The 17,285-nt window shown below is 43.9% G+C and overlaps 1 protein-coding gene across 1 annotated transcript; it reads left to right on the top strand.

Moving 5' to 3' along the window:
- Positions 1-2,997: 2,997 nt before the first annotated feature.
- LOC142661594 (protein BTG3-like) lies at positions 2,998-8,087 on the top strand. Its single transcript, XM_075839019.1, has 3 exons — positions 2,998-3,299; positions 5,650-5,787; positions 6,158-8,087. Exons 1-3 carry the CDS (start codon positions 3,127-3,129, stop codon positions 6,504-6,506), a joined length of 660 nt encoding a protein of 219 aa, XP_075695134.1. The 5' UTR covers positions 2,998-3,126; the 3' UTR covers positions 6,507-8,087.
- The last annotated feature ends 9,198 nt before the right edge of the window (positions 8,088-17,285 follow it).

Here is a 17,285-nt window from a genome sequence, read left to right as displayed (position 1 = left end):
CTTGTTCTTCATTTCAATGATAAATGTGTCGACGGTCAATTTTGGCGCAATACCAAAAGTAAATTTGGCCCAATGTGGAAATTCTTGCGATCGTTACAGGACTTTACTCCCATTGGAAGACACCGCAATGCCGCAATTTTACCGCGGCTCACAAACGACCAAAAACAATCGTTGCGAAGCTGCTTTAAGGCATTTACTGCAAAACCGCAGGTAAACGCAGGTAATTCTGCATGTAAAATCCGCACGTAATACTGTTTTTCAATGCGTTTTCAGGTGCGTTTTTTTACATATTGATGCGGAAATAGGTGCGTTTTTTTTTAAGGTGCAGATTTGGGTGCGTTCTTTTTATGAACTAGTCCGATACAATTCGCAGGCGGAAACGCAAGACTCATTGACATGCTGAGGATTATAAAACACGCCCCGCGGGTCAATTTACGCGCAGAGAAATTCTGCGACGTGTAGATAAGATTTCTTGAAATCTGGGACAGTATTACGCTGCGGGGAAAAACACGTGGCAAATCTGCAGGTATTGCGCAACGTGGGCATGTGGCCTAAAGGAGGTTTCCGGATAGAGGAAATTCATGGCCTCTACTGAGGATAAGACATTAATAGCCGATCACTGGGGGTCCGCCATGGCTCTTGCGGCCCCTTCAAAACAGCTGATCGGCAGGGGTGCCAGGAGTCGCCCCCACTCATCAGATACTGAGGGGCTCTCTTTTTGGAAAAACCCCTTTAAGGAAAAAAATGCACCAAAACTGTGGTACCAACAACTAATTTCACTGCATGTTTTTCCTACACACATGTGAACAGTGCTCTGCAACTCACGATTTACCTGCTGTTGCGAAACTACAACTCCCAGCATGTCCTCACAGCCAAAACTGCACGGAGTGAACAAATGTTTTTCGTTTTTCCAGGAATTAACCATTAGGTGGCGATCTTTACCTCATCCAATAATCACAGTCTTATACCCCAGACTTGACATTATATCGGACAGTAATCACACCTGCAGTACGTCTGATATAATATAAGTGCGTAGCATCTTATACCTGGGTGTAATATTATATTATACAGGTAAGAATAAGATGTCAGTGACCCATGTATGAGCCGTGCCCAGGTGTCCGGCAGGAATTATCTACTAATTGGCCAATTGATGGCAATCACCTCTAACCTCCCGCCATATATAGTCCCATGATGCAGTGCTGTTGTAGGGTGTCAGTGTCGTAGCTGTGTTCTACCTGAGTGGGTGAGAAGATTGATGCTCTGAGGTCAGTGGCGGCTGGAGTAGAGCTTTTTTTTATGTGTTACTTTTTAGCATTGTGCAGAAATCCTGTGATAATGGGTGTGTGGGGGTTAAGTTTATATATATATATATATATATATATATATATATATATATATAGTTATAGTGTCCATTGGGGGTGCTCCTTGCGGTTCTGATACAAAATCTGTGTGCCCCAAATTATATGCGGTTTAGGGTGTATTCACACAGTGCCGTTTTTGACATTCCAACAAGGGAGTGGATGCAAAGTAAGAGAAGTAGAATTTTTCATGTAAACTACCCCCCCCCCCCCCCCACTGCTTCTAGTCATGGCTACAAAAACCTGCACTGTATGAATGAGGGCTTATACTCTCGCCTGCTCATGTGGCAGTGATCTCTGATGCCCCCTCTAGTGGCTGGCTGTGGTGTTACCGGCTGGTTCTGTTACATAATATAGTGTTTGTTTATAACTAAAGGGGTTGTCTACTGATGGCTTACCTACTGGATAGGTCATCAGTATGTATTCTGGGGGGTCTGACACCCGGACCCTGCACCGATCAGCTGCTCTGTCTGCCTCCGGGCACTGGCTTCTGGTGCAGGGTGTCCAGGCAATAATGGTGGTGTCCACTTTATATACATCTCAATGTTTTGTTTTGTTTTTTCTCTCTCTGTACTTGCTCCTCCTGGTTTTCAAGATCTCTGCTTGCCATTCAGTAACAGCGTTTATTTACATTCACTTGATAAAGTTGTGGTCATGTGATGACAGGTGTGCGGCTTGTTACAGGGTCATGTGATGGACACATAGGTGCTGGGACTGTTAGGCCCTGTTCACACTGAAGATTTTGAAATCTGCCTCAAAATTCCTCGAAGAGATTTGACCGGCCACCACTTTCTTAGCTGCGGCCACTCAGCACCACGGGCAAAAAAAAAAAATTGTCCGCTTTCCGCGGCAGGAATTGACATGCTGCGGTACGACCAATACGCACCAGAGGCCAATTTCTGGTCGGAATATTTACTCAGCGTGTCGATGAGACTTGTTAAATCTCTCCCGCTTTGCTGCTACCGTATTCTGCTGCGTATTTTCCCTCCGCAATTCCGGACGGAAAATATGCAGCAATTCCATTATGTGGACGAGCCCTGGGAAGACTCCGCTCTGATACACACGATCCCTGTACCTGTGCTCCCTTCGCATGACAATGGGGACAGAATTTTACCCACTGGCTGTATAACGAGTGTTCCTACTGAATGACAACAAGCAGAGATCTTAAGCTGTGAGTACTTAATATAGGAAATATATATTGGAAAACTTTTTTTATATAAATGACAACCTCTGCTAAGTTACTTGTGTGCTGGCAATTTAACTCTGAAGATAATGTAAGGTTACATGTAAATCATGTGGTGTATGACAGATGACCAACTCAGCACTGCTACATCTGTATCGTTCTACACAACCTAATGCAATATGTTCACAGCTCCTCTTCCATATAGGAGGGTCAACACGGAAAATAGAGTCTGCGTTTTGTCTGGTTGAGAGTTTCTGCAACTGGGTAGAGAAATCGCTGCCTCCTGCCTTTGGGTCTTTCCGGTGGCTGCAAACGTCTTGTAGTTTTGGGTTTCCATAAAACTGTTGGCTGGAGAATTCTATAATTTACTTGAGTACCCCTTTAAATGTGTAATTTCATGAAAATATAGTTATCACTTCATTTCCATTTTAAGTTTTGTGGTGGCGGGAGACAGTCAGCAAGTTGGGTGGTAGTTTCCCTGTCAAATGTACTGTCAAGCGTAACTACTGCCCTGACTTCAAGCTTCAGGTGGAAAATAATTTTGGTGGACTTCTTCTTTGTCCAGACTCCCACCTACATCTGAACATGCGTCTAGAAATCGAGGCTGCCGTCAACTTCCTTGTGAAGATCTTTAGTCTGAAGAAGACCCTGAAGCCGGATCAACTGGATGCTCTGGGCAAGAACCTCGTATGCCTACTGTGCGATAAATACCAAGGACACTGGTACCCCGACAAGCCGGCCAGGGGCCAAGCCTTCAGGTATGATCTATTCTTCAGAACGTCTCTTGGTCCTAGTTTTATTTTTACCTTCATAACTGCAGTGTTTGTGCCCGGTTCCAGTAACCCGTCTTGGTATTATTGACTAAGGCTCTGTTCACATCTGCACTGGGGTCCCGTTCTGATGTTCCATCGGAGGTTTCCGTCAGAACGGGACCTTGAGCAGACAGACGGAAACCAGAGGTTTCAATGGTGATGGATCTGGTGCCTGTTCTTTCCGTTTGTCTCTCGTGCACCGGATCCGTAGTTTTGCCGGAAGCAATAGCGTAGTCTACACTACTGCTTCCGGCAAAATGACGGATCTGGTGCACAAGAGACAAACGGAAACCACGGGCACCAGATCCATCACCATTGAAATCAATGGCGATGGAGACAGAAACCTCTGGTTTCCATTTGTCTGCTCAAGGTCCCGTTCTGATGGAACATCAGACTGGGACCCCAACGCAGATGTGAACAGAGCCTTAGGCTCCATTCACACGACACTGTCAGTGTTGGCTGATAAAAACAGCCCTTTTGGTCTGTTTCTGTGCCTTTTTTGCATCCGTTCCGGGCCATGTTTCCGTTTTTAACGGCCGATTTTGACCCATTCTGCTTTATTTCCCTGTCCGTTTTAAAAACTGATTAATTTCATTTGTGTTTTTTTTTTTTTGTTTTGTTTTTTTGCCTCCCCTTTCTGTAGATGGCACCACCGTTCCAGTAGAAGTCCCTGGCTTCACTGTCCATATATGGACAGTGAAGTCAGGGACTTATCCTGGGGCAGAATCCCCGGCAACTCCATTGCCAAAGCTGTGGATGTTGATACCGCTCCTACAGGGAGCAAAAAACTATCCTCTGACACAGCTGTTTCCAGGCATTGGACAATATTGCCGGAAACTGATCGCTCCGGTCAAAGAATAGCGGCTGAGATGCGGTATCAAAATGTGTAGGACAGAGCCGCAGTTCTGCTGAATGGCCGCTAATCAGTGGTCGGAGCCAACTGCACCTGGCTACTGCATTCCCATAACAGCCGGTGACCACGTTAGTTGGTTGGGCAGATACGTGTCTTTCTCTCTGTAGGGTATATTTACAATTTCGGTAAATCCACGACTGTTTTGACACAATTTTTACCGCACTTACGAAAAGTGTGGCAAGTTGTGCCAAACCACTCTATGGGGTAATTAACACACAATAGATTTGCTGTGGATTTTGTTTCCAATTTTTCCATTGCATTCATTCGGGAAGAAGTAGAATTTGGACAATCAGATCCTGGTCTTGTGGATTTCCTCATTGTGGAATTTTTATTTAATATCTGATCCGCAAAAAGAAGGAACGCTCCCTACCAATCCCTTGGTGTTCTCATGGCAACTCTTCTCTGCCCCCCACTAGTCTCTGTACCAGCCACCAGTGATGTGATCGATGCCACAAGGTAAATCCACAATGAACTCCATGGAAAAAATGTAACAAATCTGTGGTGATTCTACATTGAGAACTGATATGCTCCAGATTTAAAGATCCGCACTGCAGGTCAACTTCCATGGCCAAAAATTTTGCCGATGTGGATTTGTTCCAAACCTCCCTACGTGGCTGGTATTGTAATCAGCTGCAAATTATCTATGAACTAATCTACGTGGAAAATCCGCTATGTGCAAGTTCACCCAGAGGCCCGCCACACAGTGTGGAAATCCTGTAGATTTGTTTTAAAAAAAATCCAGTGGGTTGTAGTACCAGCCGGAACAGATCCTGTCCACCTTCTGCATCAAAATTATCTGACCTTGTATGAAGGTGGAGCTTCTCTAACAAGGGTTGGCAGTGTATAATGTAATAACCTTATGATTTGGGCTTGGGAGGTTAACTTGCATTGGTCTCAACCTTCTGAGTCGGTTGTATATTAGTGGTCTCCACAAGATCCATACACACCCCCCCCCCCCCACCTACATGGCTGACTAATCTGTTCTATAGATCACAATCTGGCAATAGAGGCCATACTGATCATCTCCAGGATTTTGTTTTCCAATGCCCAGTCACCACCCCAAGGACATGGCTCGTTTATAATGGTGACCTATAATACACTTTGAACTATGAAGCTAGAAGTTTCCGAGGTTCATAAAACGGTGGGGAGTCTTGGTCATCTTGAACTCACATGACACTTTTTTTGGCTGCTTCTCCACCCTTGTCTAGCCTACTGGTCTGAAGCTCCATCTTTGTATTTGGGACTCTAGTATGTTGGACATGTTCCTCTTGTGTTATGGTCCAAGTCAACTCCATGAAAGGAATATCTGAAGTCTAAGACCACATGATCATAGATGACATGGCCCAATGATATACTGATTTTTTTTTTTTTGTCTCTCGGCAGGTGTATCCGTATTAATTCCTGGCAATATGTTGATGAGTCCTTGCTTCAGGCCTGTAATAAATGTGGTATAGAATACTCCAGGCTTCCTCTTCCAGAAGAAATTACCCTCTGGATTGATCCCTTTGACGTGTGTGGAAGGTAAGAGCGGATGTGATTATTCTCCGGAAGTAAAATACATAAACCAATGTTGACACTTCATAGGACCACTTAGCTAAACCTGTATTAGGTTAGATTAATATCTTCTGACTAACCTAAAATGTGAGGACAACGGTGTAGACCTTCTGCATCCTATAAAAATCCTCAATGTATCATAGTCCTCTGGAGCCCAATGCATGTGGGATCTCCACCAACACTGTACCTCTACAGTAGTCTTCTGTGTCTAAGGGGCCTTCAGGGCTTCTCAAACAAAGACCTGTGAGCAAATTCAACCTCTTCCCACATCTATTCCATAGCGTTGGACTAGATCGACCATATTGGAGAATAAAACCTTGTCTAAACTCTTCCACAGGTTTGGAGAACACACCGATTACTTCACAATTGCCACGTTTGAACACATTGTGGTATCGGAGCCAGTTCTTGACTGTCCAGAACGGGAGACCTCTGACTATTCCTCTGCGGGGCCTTCATCCGGAACAATTTCTGAAAACTCATCCGATGATGAGACCTCTGGAGAAAAAGCCACCACTACAGAAAATGAGATTGCACCAGATGAAGCTATTGGAATATCCTCTTCAAACGCTGAGACTCCAGTGGATGAGTTGATGGACTCTGAAGTGACGACGTGTCATACTGGTTCAGACATGGATGAGCAAGTTGCCCAAGAAACCAGAGAATTGTCAGTAGGAAATGGAAGCTAAGAGTCCCATGTTCTTGTAGAACATTAGACACGGCACTACTACTTTTTAAAAATATTTTAACACTCTGAGAATAGACTAAGCTTGAGATGACCTAAGATGCTAAACCTTGACCAGAATGGGCAATGCTCTATAATGGAGCTAGATGTATTTAGATGTTTTTGTTAGTAAGGATGAATGGAGTTTGCTCCTGATGTCCACCAGGTCTAGTCTTAATCTCTTTGGCCTGAGATGCTTTATACCTTTTTTGGGTCACGATGCCTAGTGTAATGGGTCAAAGGTACATTCAGCTGACTACCTTCATCAGTCATGCCATGGACATTGCCATCCAACTATTGGTGGGACTGATCTGTTGCTTCATGGTTTTTGGAGCTAGGGAAAAGTCAATCAAATGTGTCTTAACTTGACCCTGATCCTCAAGTAGAGGGTGAAGTGTAGTCAAGGTCTGAAGGTGGCTTGGCTTATTAGAGCCTGGGCACCTTGGGTTAATGGTCAACGTAACTGGTCCTGAAGGGCTAACTGTTCTCTGCCTATTCCAGAGTGGGTTCTTAGCTCCTGTAAGGGCTGGGTTCTTGTATTTTAGCACTTTTTTTATTTATTTTTACTATTTTAGACTTTTTCTGTACCTGACCGTTTTTTATTTTGGCTTAGACCTTTCACTAATTCATGGAGTTTGTAGCTTTTTCACTAACCGAACCAACAATGATACCAAAGATCTGATGAGAGCCGGTTCTGTAACTGGTTAGAAAATCCTAGTTGGGTTGGCAGTTTTTGCATTCAACACCCAGGTGGAGGAGTTGGTAGGGTAAAACGACAAAGGGTCTGAGCATGGAGGTCCTAGTACGGCCTAAAGTTGTGGCCTCATTGGACTTGGTACTGCTACAAATGTGCTAAACCCAGATAGTTTGCCTTTTCAATGAACAAGGTTTAGCTTTCAGCTGTATGGAGGCACCACAATGGATATATAGGCATCTTTTAGCTGACGGGTATAGGGTATTTTACACGTTCTCAATCCATTGTGCATGTCCCAGAGGGGTCAGTGCTAAACTGCAGGTACAAGTTACTGGTTACACTACAGAATGTCAGTAGGGTTGATGAGTCTTCTTCCTAATATCAGGAGTAATATGTTGGTCTTCACGATGTCTTGGCCATCTATAGACTCTACTTCAAAGTGGGGTTTTGGATCTCTCAACAGGGTGAGTTGAGAAGGTTTTTATTAGCTCCAGACCAGATGGTACATCCTTGGTGATATAGGAAAGCCTATGATGACCCATGTACCCTACACTTATTATAGAATGGAGTCCAACATTAGACACCTGAAGAGTCACGGGCTGGTAATTTAGTTCAGCTAGCTCAATGAGCAAGACTGGGGGATGAACTATTCATGGCGTCTTCCTGAGATCAAATGTCTTTGTGGCTCTTGGCAGTCCTATGCAATACATGGTGTCTGATCATTGGACACTACAACTGATTTCCAGGAAAGATGGTCAAATTGAGGTCTACAACCATGAGGACTATTGGCCATTTTCACAATCTGGGCACCTTCTGGCCAATGATGGGAAGAGCTTAAGAATTTGTCCATAGTTTTATTTTTAAGCAGCATGCCTAGAAAATGGGAAATTTTGTGGCTCTTCCATACAGGTGATTTTGTCATCCATGATGTGCCATATCCTCATTCTGGAGATTGGTTCTCAAAGAGCTTGTCCACGATTAGGGGGGGGGGGGGGAACCTGGTTGTGTGTGTTTTTTTTTCTAAGACTGCGCCACACTTGTCCACAGGTTGCATGAGGTACTGCAGCTCTGCTCCATTCAATCAACAATGGAGCTAAGATGCAATACAAGATGCAACCCATGGTCAGGTGTAGCACTGTTTCTGAAAAAAATCAGACCGGTTTTCCTAATCCTGGACAATCCCTTTAAAATGTCTTTGCCTTGAATGGTTATTGGTGTCGGTTGACAAATGGGTTGTCATGACTGATTTATTGGCTAGTAACTTCTATTATATACAAGTCGACAACTGATAGTGTAACCGATTTTGTACTGCAGAATAAATCTTTTAAATGGTCCATTGTGTGCGGATTTCTTTTAGATTTTTTATTTTTTTTTGTATTTTGTCTGAAATGTAGAGTTTCTCTACATATTAATCCTGGACTATGCCTTTAGAGGCACACGACTGCTTCCTTCCCGTAATGGTACCACCCCAGTCTATGGGTTGTCTGGTTTTGTAGCCCCAGTGAAGTGAATGGGCCTGGGCTGCAATACCAGATACAAACTGTAGACAGGTGTGGCGCTGTAGCTGGAAGAGTAGCCATGTTCTTATCTTGGCCGATTGCTTTCAGTTAGCAGTTTTATGACATTGCTTTTAACAAGGCATTACAATTCCCAGGCAAGTACAGACAACTTGGTCCTACTAAATGTTGCTAAACTAAAATGGTCTAACGTGTATGCGCCCAGAGTCTGAATAGATATCTTCATTCTTGTCTTACATCTAATTTACCACTTTCCTCTCCAGACACTTTTTTTTTTATTTAGTCCTTTGTACCCCCTTTCCAAAATGCCAATGGCCCATAACATGGTGTGCCCACACGCAGAAGGGGGCCATGCTCAGAACCCCAATAGGATCTTTAGTGGGATAAGCATTAGGATGGAGTTTCAGCAACATTAGGATGGAGTAAACCGCACCAAACTCATTAAGATAAGTGACTTTAATGAAGATATCTAGTTGTAGACTGGCACCCCCCCCCCCCCCCCTCCTCTGGCATTAACCATCAGGCCCCATGCACATGACCGTATATTTCATCCATAATCACAAACCCATTCATTTCTATTGGCCATGGACAGCTCTCAGTGGTTTTATGGATGAGTGTCCAGGCTGAGAAAAAATGTTAGAACCTGTCCTGTTGGCCGTAATTACGGCACTTACTCTTCCATAGCCTATGGGTACTTCTGTAAATACGGAGGTGTAAATGTCTGTTTGCGGAAATGTAGCTATACAACATGTTGACATTTGCTTTTATTTATATATATATATATATATATATATATAATTTTATATTTATGGATCCATATTTTGGGATAGATGAAAATATGGTCGTGTGCATGGGGCCCTAATACATACTGCTAAACCCCACCCACTCTGCTAAACCCCACCCACTCTGCTAAACCCCACCCACTCTGCTAAACCCCACCCACTCTGCTAAACCCCACCCACTCTGCTAAACCCCGTTAGAAATACAGCAAATCTCAATGCCAAAATGTTGGCGCCGATCAATAAGAGGTTCTGGGCTTTGACTATGCCAGGTGACTATAGATTTATGATCCTCGGATAGTTACATGGTGAAGTTCATTGGTCTTCCATTACAGTATAAGGCCCCATACACACGAACGTGCTTTGTAGCCGAAATTCCCCTGAAAATCCACAGGAGAATTGCGGCCCCATTCATTTCTATGGGGCCATGCACACGACTGGTTTCCACGGTCCGTGCATGGCCCAGGAGCCGGGAACGCAGAAAGAACGGGCATGTCCTATTACGGCCGTGTCCTGCGGTCCGGGGTCAAAGCAAATAACTGCAGCGGCCATGTGCATGATTTGTGGGTGGCTCGTAGGTGACACTCTGGCCCTGGCTGACCAGAAAATCACGGCCGTGCACATGGCTACAATTGTGTGCATGAGGCCTAAGGGATAGGAACTAAGGAAATTAGTCCGTTATGTTGCCGCGTGATTGTATGTTGTGCTGATCTCCCGGCTGTTTTGGTTTTTACCTTTTCCATAGTGTAAATTTTTGTATTCTACAATCAAGGTCAATATATCCCATAGACTTTAGGTTGTTTATTCTGAAGCCCTGGTCCAGAAAGGGTTACAGATGATTCTCCGTGAGTCAGCCTTCACGTATGTCTGTTCTCCCGTAAAATCTTGCACTCGGGTCCCTTTTAAAATTCCAACATGTTTTATTATTACCAAAATTCTCCACCGACCTTCAGAGAAGAGCAGGGACTGCTGGTAAGTGAGGCTCGGAGTCACAATCCCTGACCGGATCTTCAGGACTGCCGGGAGCTGCTGTGGTTTGATGCGTGTGTGTGAAGAATAACATGCGCGTGTTTCTTGAGTCGTCGACCAACGGTCTTCACCCGGAGTCCGATGTGTGACCACGTCATATAATAAGTAATTTAAAGGGCAACTGGAGGCGTAGCGATCATAAAATGTAACGATCGTTCATCATGCCATATGAAAGGAGCAAACGAGCGCCGATCAACGAGCTGTCTGATTGGCCAATGTCGGTCCATGTAAGAGGACACTTAATGTCCAGGTCAGTTTCTGCTTCGTGTCTGTTCAGCTTTTTCCGGAAAAAGACGATGTATCGGAGTACGGGCTCATAGACTTTCTATTGAGTCTGTACACGATACATTTATTTCCGGAAAAAGCCGAACAGACACGAAGCGGACGAGCGCTCACACTAGCGCTGCAGCTGCTTCGTTCTAGAGCGATCGGTGGGGGTCTCAGTGCTTGGACCCCCACCAATCCAAACTTCTGACACGTCAGAAGTTTGTCAAATGTTTAGTTACCCTTTAATTGTGCAGTATATATGACCTGTATGGGGTTGATACAGATCCTGCGATACCAAATTCATAGTTTTGTTTTTGTTTTACAAGGAGGGGAAAAATCGTTTCATGTCGCTACATTTTGAGAACCAGAACTTCTTTTTATAAGTCGATTTGAGCGGGGCGAGCTGTAGTTTTTATTGGTACCATTTTGGGGTACATATTAAGTTTTGACCACTTTTTTTTATTACATTTTTTTGGGAGGTGCTAAGGTGACCAAAAAACAGCAATACTGGCCGTGTTAATTATTTTTAGTGTTCGTTTAGAGAAAAAAAAAAAAAATTTTTTTTGTTTTATAAAGTTCCCTTAAGGAACATGAACCAACAATCCTTGGATTGCTTGCACTATATATATATATATATATATATATATATATATCAGTTCTAATGCGTACCCTTGGTCTGTGTTCACACGCACAAGTAAAAACGGCTGAAAATTACGGAGCCTTTGATTTTCAGCTGTTTTTGAAGCGGAAAAACTATTTTTGAGTCGTTTTTTTACGGCCGGTTTTGGAGCGGTTTTCCTATTGAAACCATGAAAATGGCTCAAGAAGTGGCGGGCAATTCTTTTTACGCGTCATTTTTTATAGCCGCGTCATTAAAAAAAACTCCCAGTCTGAACGAAACGCCGTTTTGCTCCATTGAATTCATTAGGCAGATGTTTGTAGGTGTTTAGCGGGGGGTTTTTTTTTTCAAGGCGTATTTCAAGGCGTTTACCCCCCAAAGAAACATGCCTAAAAAAAACACAGCGTGTGAACGTACCCATAACCCTATGAAATGCTGCTGGTCCTAACCCGGTGACCTCGGTGCACCACATGCGGCGGCGGCTGCTGACGTTTCCCCCGTCCTGATAGATCTTCATGGTCATGTAGATAAATAAACAAGGTAACGGGAAGGAGCGGGAGGTCTGTATACACGTGGAGTAGATATTACACCCAAGCACAGTGGATAACTAATCTATCCCGTAATACATGTGCATGCTGGAGAACCTGCTCCACGAGATTAACCCCTTCTGCAGTAAGCGTTGGGAAGCTTTCCATGGTAGTGTCTGTTTTTTTTGTTGTTTTTTTTGTTCAAGTATCTAAATTAAGAGAATAACTTCCCAAATTATCAACAAAAAAATTGGACATTTTCTTTCCAGGTATATATAAAAAAAAATCCTATTGTTTTTTGTGTATGCAGCTCTCATGCAGACCTATGTCTCCATGGTAACAGACTACAAACTGCGTGTGGTCTGATTCTACAGTCGTTACTCTCTTCCATCTGCCCCTCGTCTTCTTTCTGTGGGTTCATGAAGAAGAGGGGGAGGGAGTGGAGTAAACACGTGAAGAATAAGTCTCTGTTCACACTTGGTTCTTGAATTCCGTCAGAGATTTTCATCGGGAGGCTGCAATGGACATCAGTGTATAGGATTATAATGACATACATCACCCAGAAGACCCCAAGAAAATGTATACCGTGCAGTTTACGTTTTTAACTGTATCCTCTGCGTGGAATATATCGTAGTCTACAACGCAGCCCGGTGCGGGGTAAAAGGGTGAACGGGGCCTCACGCTGGGGGCTTTCCTGGCTCGTACGCCGAACGTAGTTCACAAACATAATGTGAACAGATCCTAAGGTCACACACAGGGAGTGTTTGTAGTCTGGACCATTGCGTCCCATACAGTAGGCCTGCAGAGGAGCTGCGTACGCAAAACGGAAAATATAATATGCATTGGGGCAATAAGAAGTCAGTTGCAAAAGTTTACATACCCTTTAATTTAAAAAAATGTAGGGGTCCGAGTAGCTGGCGGCCGAACATGTAATAACTGGCGGCTTGTTTGGTTGACAGCTATTTCACTCGACTCCACCACAAACATCCACACTCGGCCAATAGGGAGTGGGGAGATAACTGCCGGCAGCGGCTTATCTACCGCAGGAACAGAGGATCGGGATTGTCCTAATCCAACACTCCCGGTTCCTCTTTCCCCAACATCTGACGCCGGGGGAGAGTTGGCAGACCCCTATACACATTAGATTGTCCGCACCTCCTTTTATCTAATGTCTGTGTTCGGCTTCAGGTTTGTACGCTGGGAGCGTTCGCACCTGTCATACTTGCTGGTACATGTATCGGGACAACCCCTGTAGGGCACATGGAGGCTATAGATGGGGGTAATCACTAGAGTTGCCCCCATTAGCGAGTGGTTGCCACGAGTAGGACACGAGGCAAACCATTAATTTCATTGAAGATAATGGCCGTGTGAAAAAACGCCCTGTCTGACGCGTTTCGTTTTTCCCATTGAAATCAATGGGCAGATGTTCGGCGTTCGGCCTCCGTTTTTTTTCAGGCGTTAATCCAGGTTGTTTAACCCCTGAAAAATGCCTGAAAACGCTGCGTGTGGACATAGCCTCACGCTCCTAATCCTGTACCAGGGTTTTTCCGGGTGTGTGCTAGGGATAACCGGTTCCCGACCGCTGGCTGTGTATTTATGGCCGGCGGTCGGGGTCCTTAAAACCCACGCCATAGACTATGTACGGCGTGGGTTTTAGCTTGCTGCCCAAGCGATTGGGCAGCTGAATGTTGGGTCTCCGGCTGTCAGTGAGTGACGGGGACCCTGAGGAGAGGATAGAAGCAGCTGCAGCTGAAATAGCTAAATAGTCCAAAAGCTTATTTTTTTACTATTATTTTCAAACTTTAAGCCTAAAAATTCTAAAATAGCAAAAAGGATGTGTATAAAAATTATTAAAAAAAGAAACCTGCGGAAAAAACATCTAAAAAATCACGTCGCTAGCCCAACAAATAAAAAAGTTATCGCCGTTTAACTAACGCGTGCTAAAAATGGCTAAAGGGTGTCTGGTCCTGAACCGGTTAAATCCAATAAAATCTGCTACATTTTTTTCAGCCATAAAGCAAACAACATAGAAATGTGTCCCGTGATCGCACGTCGATCGTTCCCAGGTCAGTTATTTTCAGTAGGTTATCTATAGTATTCCGGACTGGGAAGTAGAAGATATCAATGTATTGGAAACTTACAGAGGTTGATTGTCGCTCACATGACGGGCGAAGGTCGGGAGAAATGTCCGTCTTATCTGCAGGTGCCGTGAGGATGTGGGTGGCAGTCCGGACGGAGGTTAAGGACGTCTAGTTGATTTTGTATATAGAATTCCTTTAATCCGTCTTCCCATAGTCCAAAAATTCTGTAGTCCGGCACTCGTTTTGCGGATAATCGAGTAAGTCCAGCTCCAAGGGCATATGCCGAAGCGCGTAGCCGCCCATTCATCCGGCAGGCCTTTTATTTGACGGCGATATTGTGTCTCTAGTATAATGTCAGCTCTGCTACACGGAACATGAAGTACTGGAATAAAGCCAAAGGCATTTCCGTCAACTGACTTTATTATATCCGTGGTGATCCCGGACGATCCCGGCCTTTTATGGCATATCTAATAGAATAAACCCCCTTTGAACCCCTTTTCCGCCTGTCCCGTACTGGAAAAAAGTTAAAAAAAAATGTCAGCTACGCTGTGGGTGAGGCGACCGGAGGATATAATATTTCTTCAGATTCACCCCCAAATTTTTTTTTTTCTCGCCATATTTGTAGGTCGCCCTATGACGACACCCAAAACCTTTATAAGTACATAGCCATGGCGACACGTCCCTCTGCCGACCTGCAGGCCGGCCTCCAGTGATGACGTTTCTTCCCATGTGACCGCTGCAGCCAATCAAAGGCTGGATCGTCATGCCGGGAGGCCGGCTTGGACGAAGAAACACAGAATTCTGGGTAAGTATAAGATGAAATTACGTAAGTAATTACGGATGATAATTACGGTCGTGCGCGTGGAGCCTACGGATGTGGAAATGATCTGGGGGGCGTCTACTTATTAACAACATACGCCATCTTTTTGGTTCAAAAAAAATTGGTGTAAGAGGAGCGCCATCTACAGTGTCTAGTGATTTGCGCCAAATTTATCTGTTTATTAATTTGGCGCAGTTTCTGCCAGACCGTTACGTATTAGGACGTGTAATGCTCTCGACATATACGTCAAACGTGGCCATATCATTATTTATTTTTTTACTGTAATACTTCATTACACTCTTCTATACATATATGGCGCAATATACGTTTTTACCGGGCGTCTGTATATAGTTAGGATAGCTGCATATGTCCGGGGTATATACTATGGATTGTATATATATATTATTATTGACCATGCCGCCACAGCCTTTGTGTTTATGTTACTACAAGTTTCCCCGCATTAAATCCAGTTTTACGATTTCCCGCCAGACGTCGGCGCGCTCGTCCCTGCAGGAATCTGGAGTCGGTACATTCCTCAGACTTGTTATCTGCGCTGAGGTGTTTGTTTTCGTCTCCTGCTCTCAGCGAGGAGGCGTGCGAGGTTTACTCTCGGCCTCTGGCCAGTAACGTCTCTGATCCGACATACGTGACGTTGAGCAGGAAGCGTCGCGGTTGCGTAACAGGCACATAAACACGTCTGCGAGTCACGCCGCTGAATGCCGCTCTGGCGCAACTTATAGAGACGGAGCGTGTGAGGCTGGAGTTATAAAAAAGTCACATAATTCTCACCAAAGTTTAACCAGTTCAGGACCGGGCACCGTTCAGCCATTTTTAGCACGCGTTCGTTTAACGGTTATTCCGTTTTTATTTCGACGGTTACCGACGTGATTTTTGTAAAAAAAAAATTAGTTTTTTTTTCAGGTTTCTTTTCTAATTATTTTTATACTTTTAGCTTTTCTGCTGTTTTTTTTAGGGTAATTTCATATTTCAATATTCTGGTGCAGTTTTTCGGCCGGAATGTCCAATGCGGAAAACCTGCGATAAACGAAAAACAAAACGGCCGTACTTACAATGGCGACGCGTTCCTCCGACGTCCTGCAGCCCGGCCTCCTGGGATGACGTTTCATGTCATGTGACCCTGTGATTGGCTGCAGCGATCACATGGGATGAAACGTGATTTCAGGAGGCCGGCCTGGATTAAGAAGCACAGAATTCTGGGTAAGTATAAGATTTGTTTTTTTCTGAGTTTTGAATTTGGCGACATTTTCACCGCAAAATTTGCTATTTGTTGCAGGTTTTACCTCCCCATTCAATTCAATGTGGAGCAACCGAAACACAAATGCAGCGATTACGCAACTACAATTGTTCATGCTGCGGATTAAAAAAAACGCATCGCAGGTTAATGTCTGAGCGTTTTTTGCGCTCTTCATTTGCGCAGCGTTCACTCTGCTGCTACTGTAATATGCTGCCGATTTTCCACAATGAAATCCGCAGGATTTACGCTACATGTGACCAGTCACATGACCACCAGCGCCCTCTATTCTATACACAGAGCCCATTGATGTTTATTTACTTTCATCATTGTTTGTATTTTTGTATATTGACTGATACCAATGTTTATAAAACGCAGCAGAACCTCGAGATAGATAGATAGATAGATAGATAGATAGATAGATAGATAGATAGATAGATAGATAGATAGATAGATAGATAGATAGATAGATAGATAGATAGATAGATAGATAGATATGAGATAGATAGATATGAGATAGATAGATATGAGATAGATAAATAGATAGATAGATAGATAGATAGATAGATAGATAGATAGATAGATAGATAGATAGATAGATAGATAGATAGATAGATAGATATGGGATAGATAGATATGGGATAGATAGATATGGGATAGATAGATAGATAGATAGATAGATAGATAGATAGATAGATAGATAGAGAGAGAGAGAGATAGATAGAGAGAGAGAGAGAGAGAGAGAGAGAGATAGATAGATAGATATGAGATAGATAGATAGATAGATAGATATGAGATAGATAGATAGATAGATATGAGATAGATAGATAGATAGATAGATAGATAGATAGATAGATAGATAGATAGATAGATAGATAGATAGATAGATAGATAGATAGATAGATAGATAGATAGAATATGTGTGATATATGTGTAGTGTATATATTGATACCCGCACACATTATGGGTGTATATAGATAGAATGTATCACGTGCCGGGGGTCGCCGGGGGTCCGCTCCGCCTCTGTAGTCATTTCTTTCGGGTTGCACCAGCTGTGACTTTCCTCCGCTCTCGCCTGTCCCAGGATGTCCATATATGGCATGTTACGTCACGGCCGGGGATTCCCTCCCCCTGTGAGTCATCGTGCTGGGAAGTCCTC

Source organism: Rhinoderma darwinii, chromosome 10 (assembly GCF_050947455.1).
Source record: "Rhinoderma darwinii isolate aRhiDar2 chromosome 10, aRhiDar2.hap1, whole genome shotgun sequence".
Taxonomy (NCBI): Eukaryota; Metazoa; Chordata; class Amphibia; order Anura; family Rhinodermatidae; genus Rhinoderma; species Rhinoderma darwinii.
Note: the sequence above shows the minus strand (reverse complement) of the source record. Positions and strands in the feature narration are given on the sequence as shown.

Excerpts from the sequence above, each read along its gene's own strand:
- LOC142661594 (XM_075839019.1), top strand. The coding sequence starts at position 3,127 with ATGCGTCTAGAAATCGAGGCTGCCGTCAACTTCCTTGTGAAGATCTTT. Across the intron at positions 3,300-5,649 it reads GCCAGGGGCCAAGCCTTCAG|GTGTATCCGTATTAATTCCT; the intron begins GTATGATCTATT and ends GTCTCTCGGCAG. Across the intron at positions 5,788-6,157 it reads CCCTTTGACGTGTGTGGAAG|GTTTGGAGAACACACCGATT; the intron begins GTAAGAGCGGAT and ends ACTCTTCCACAG.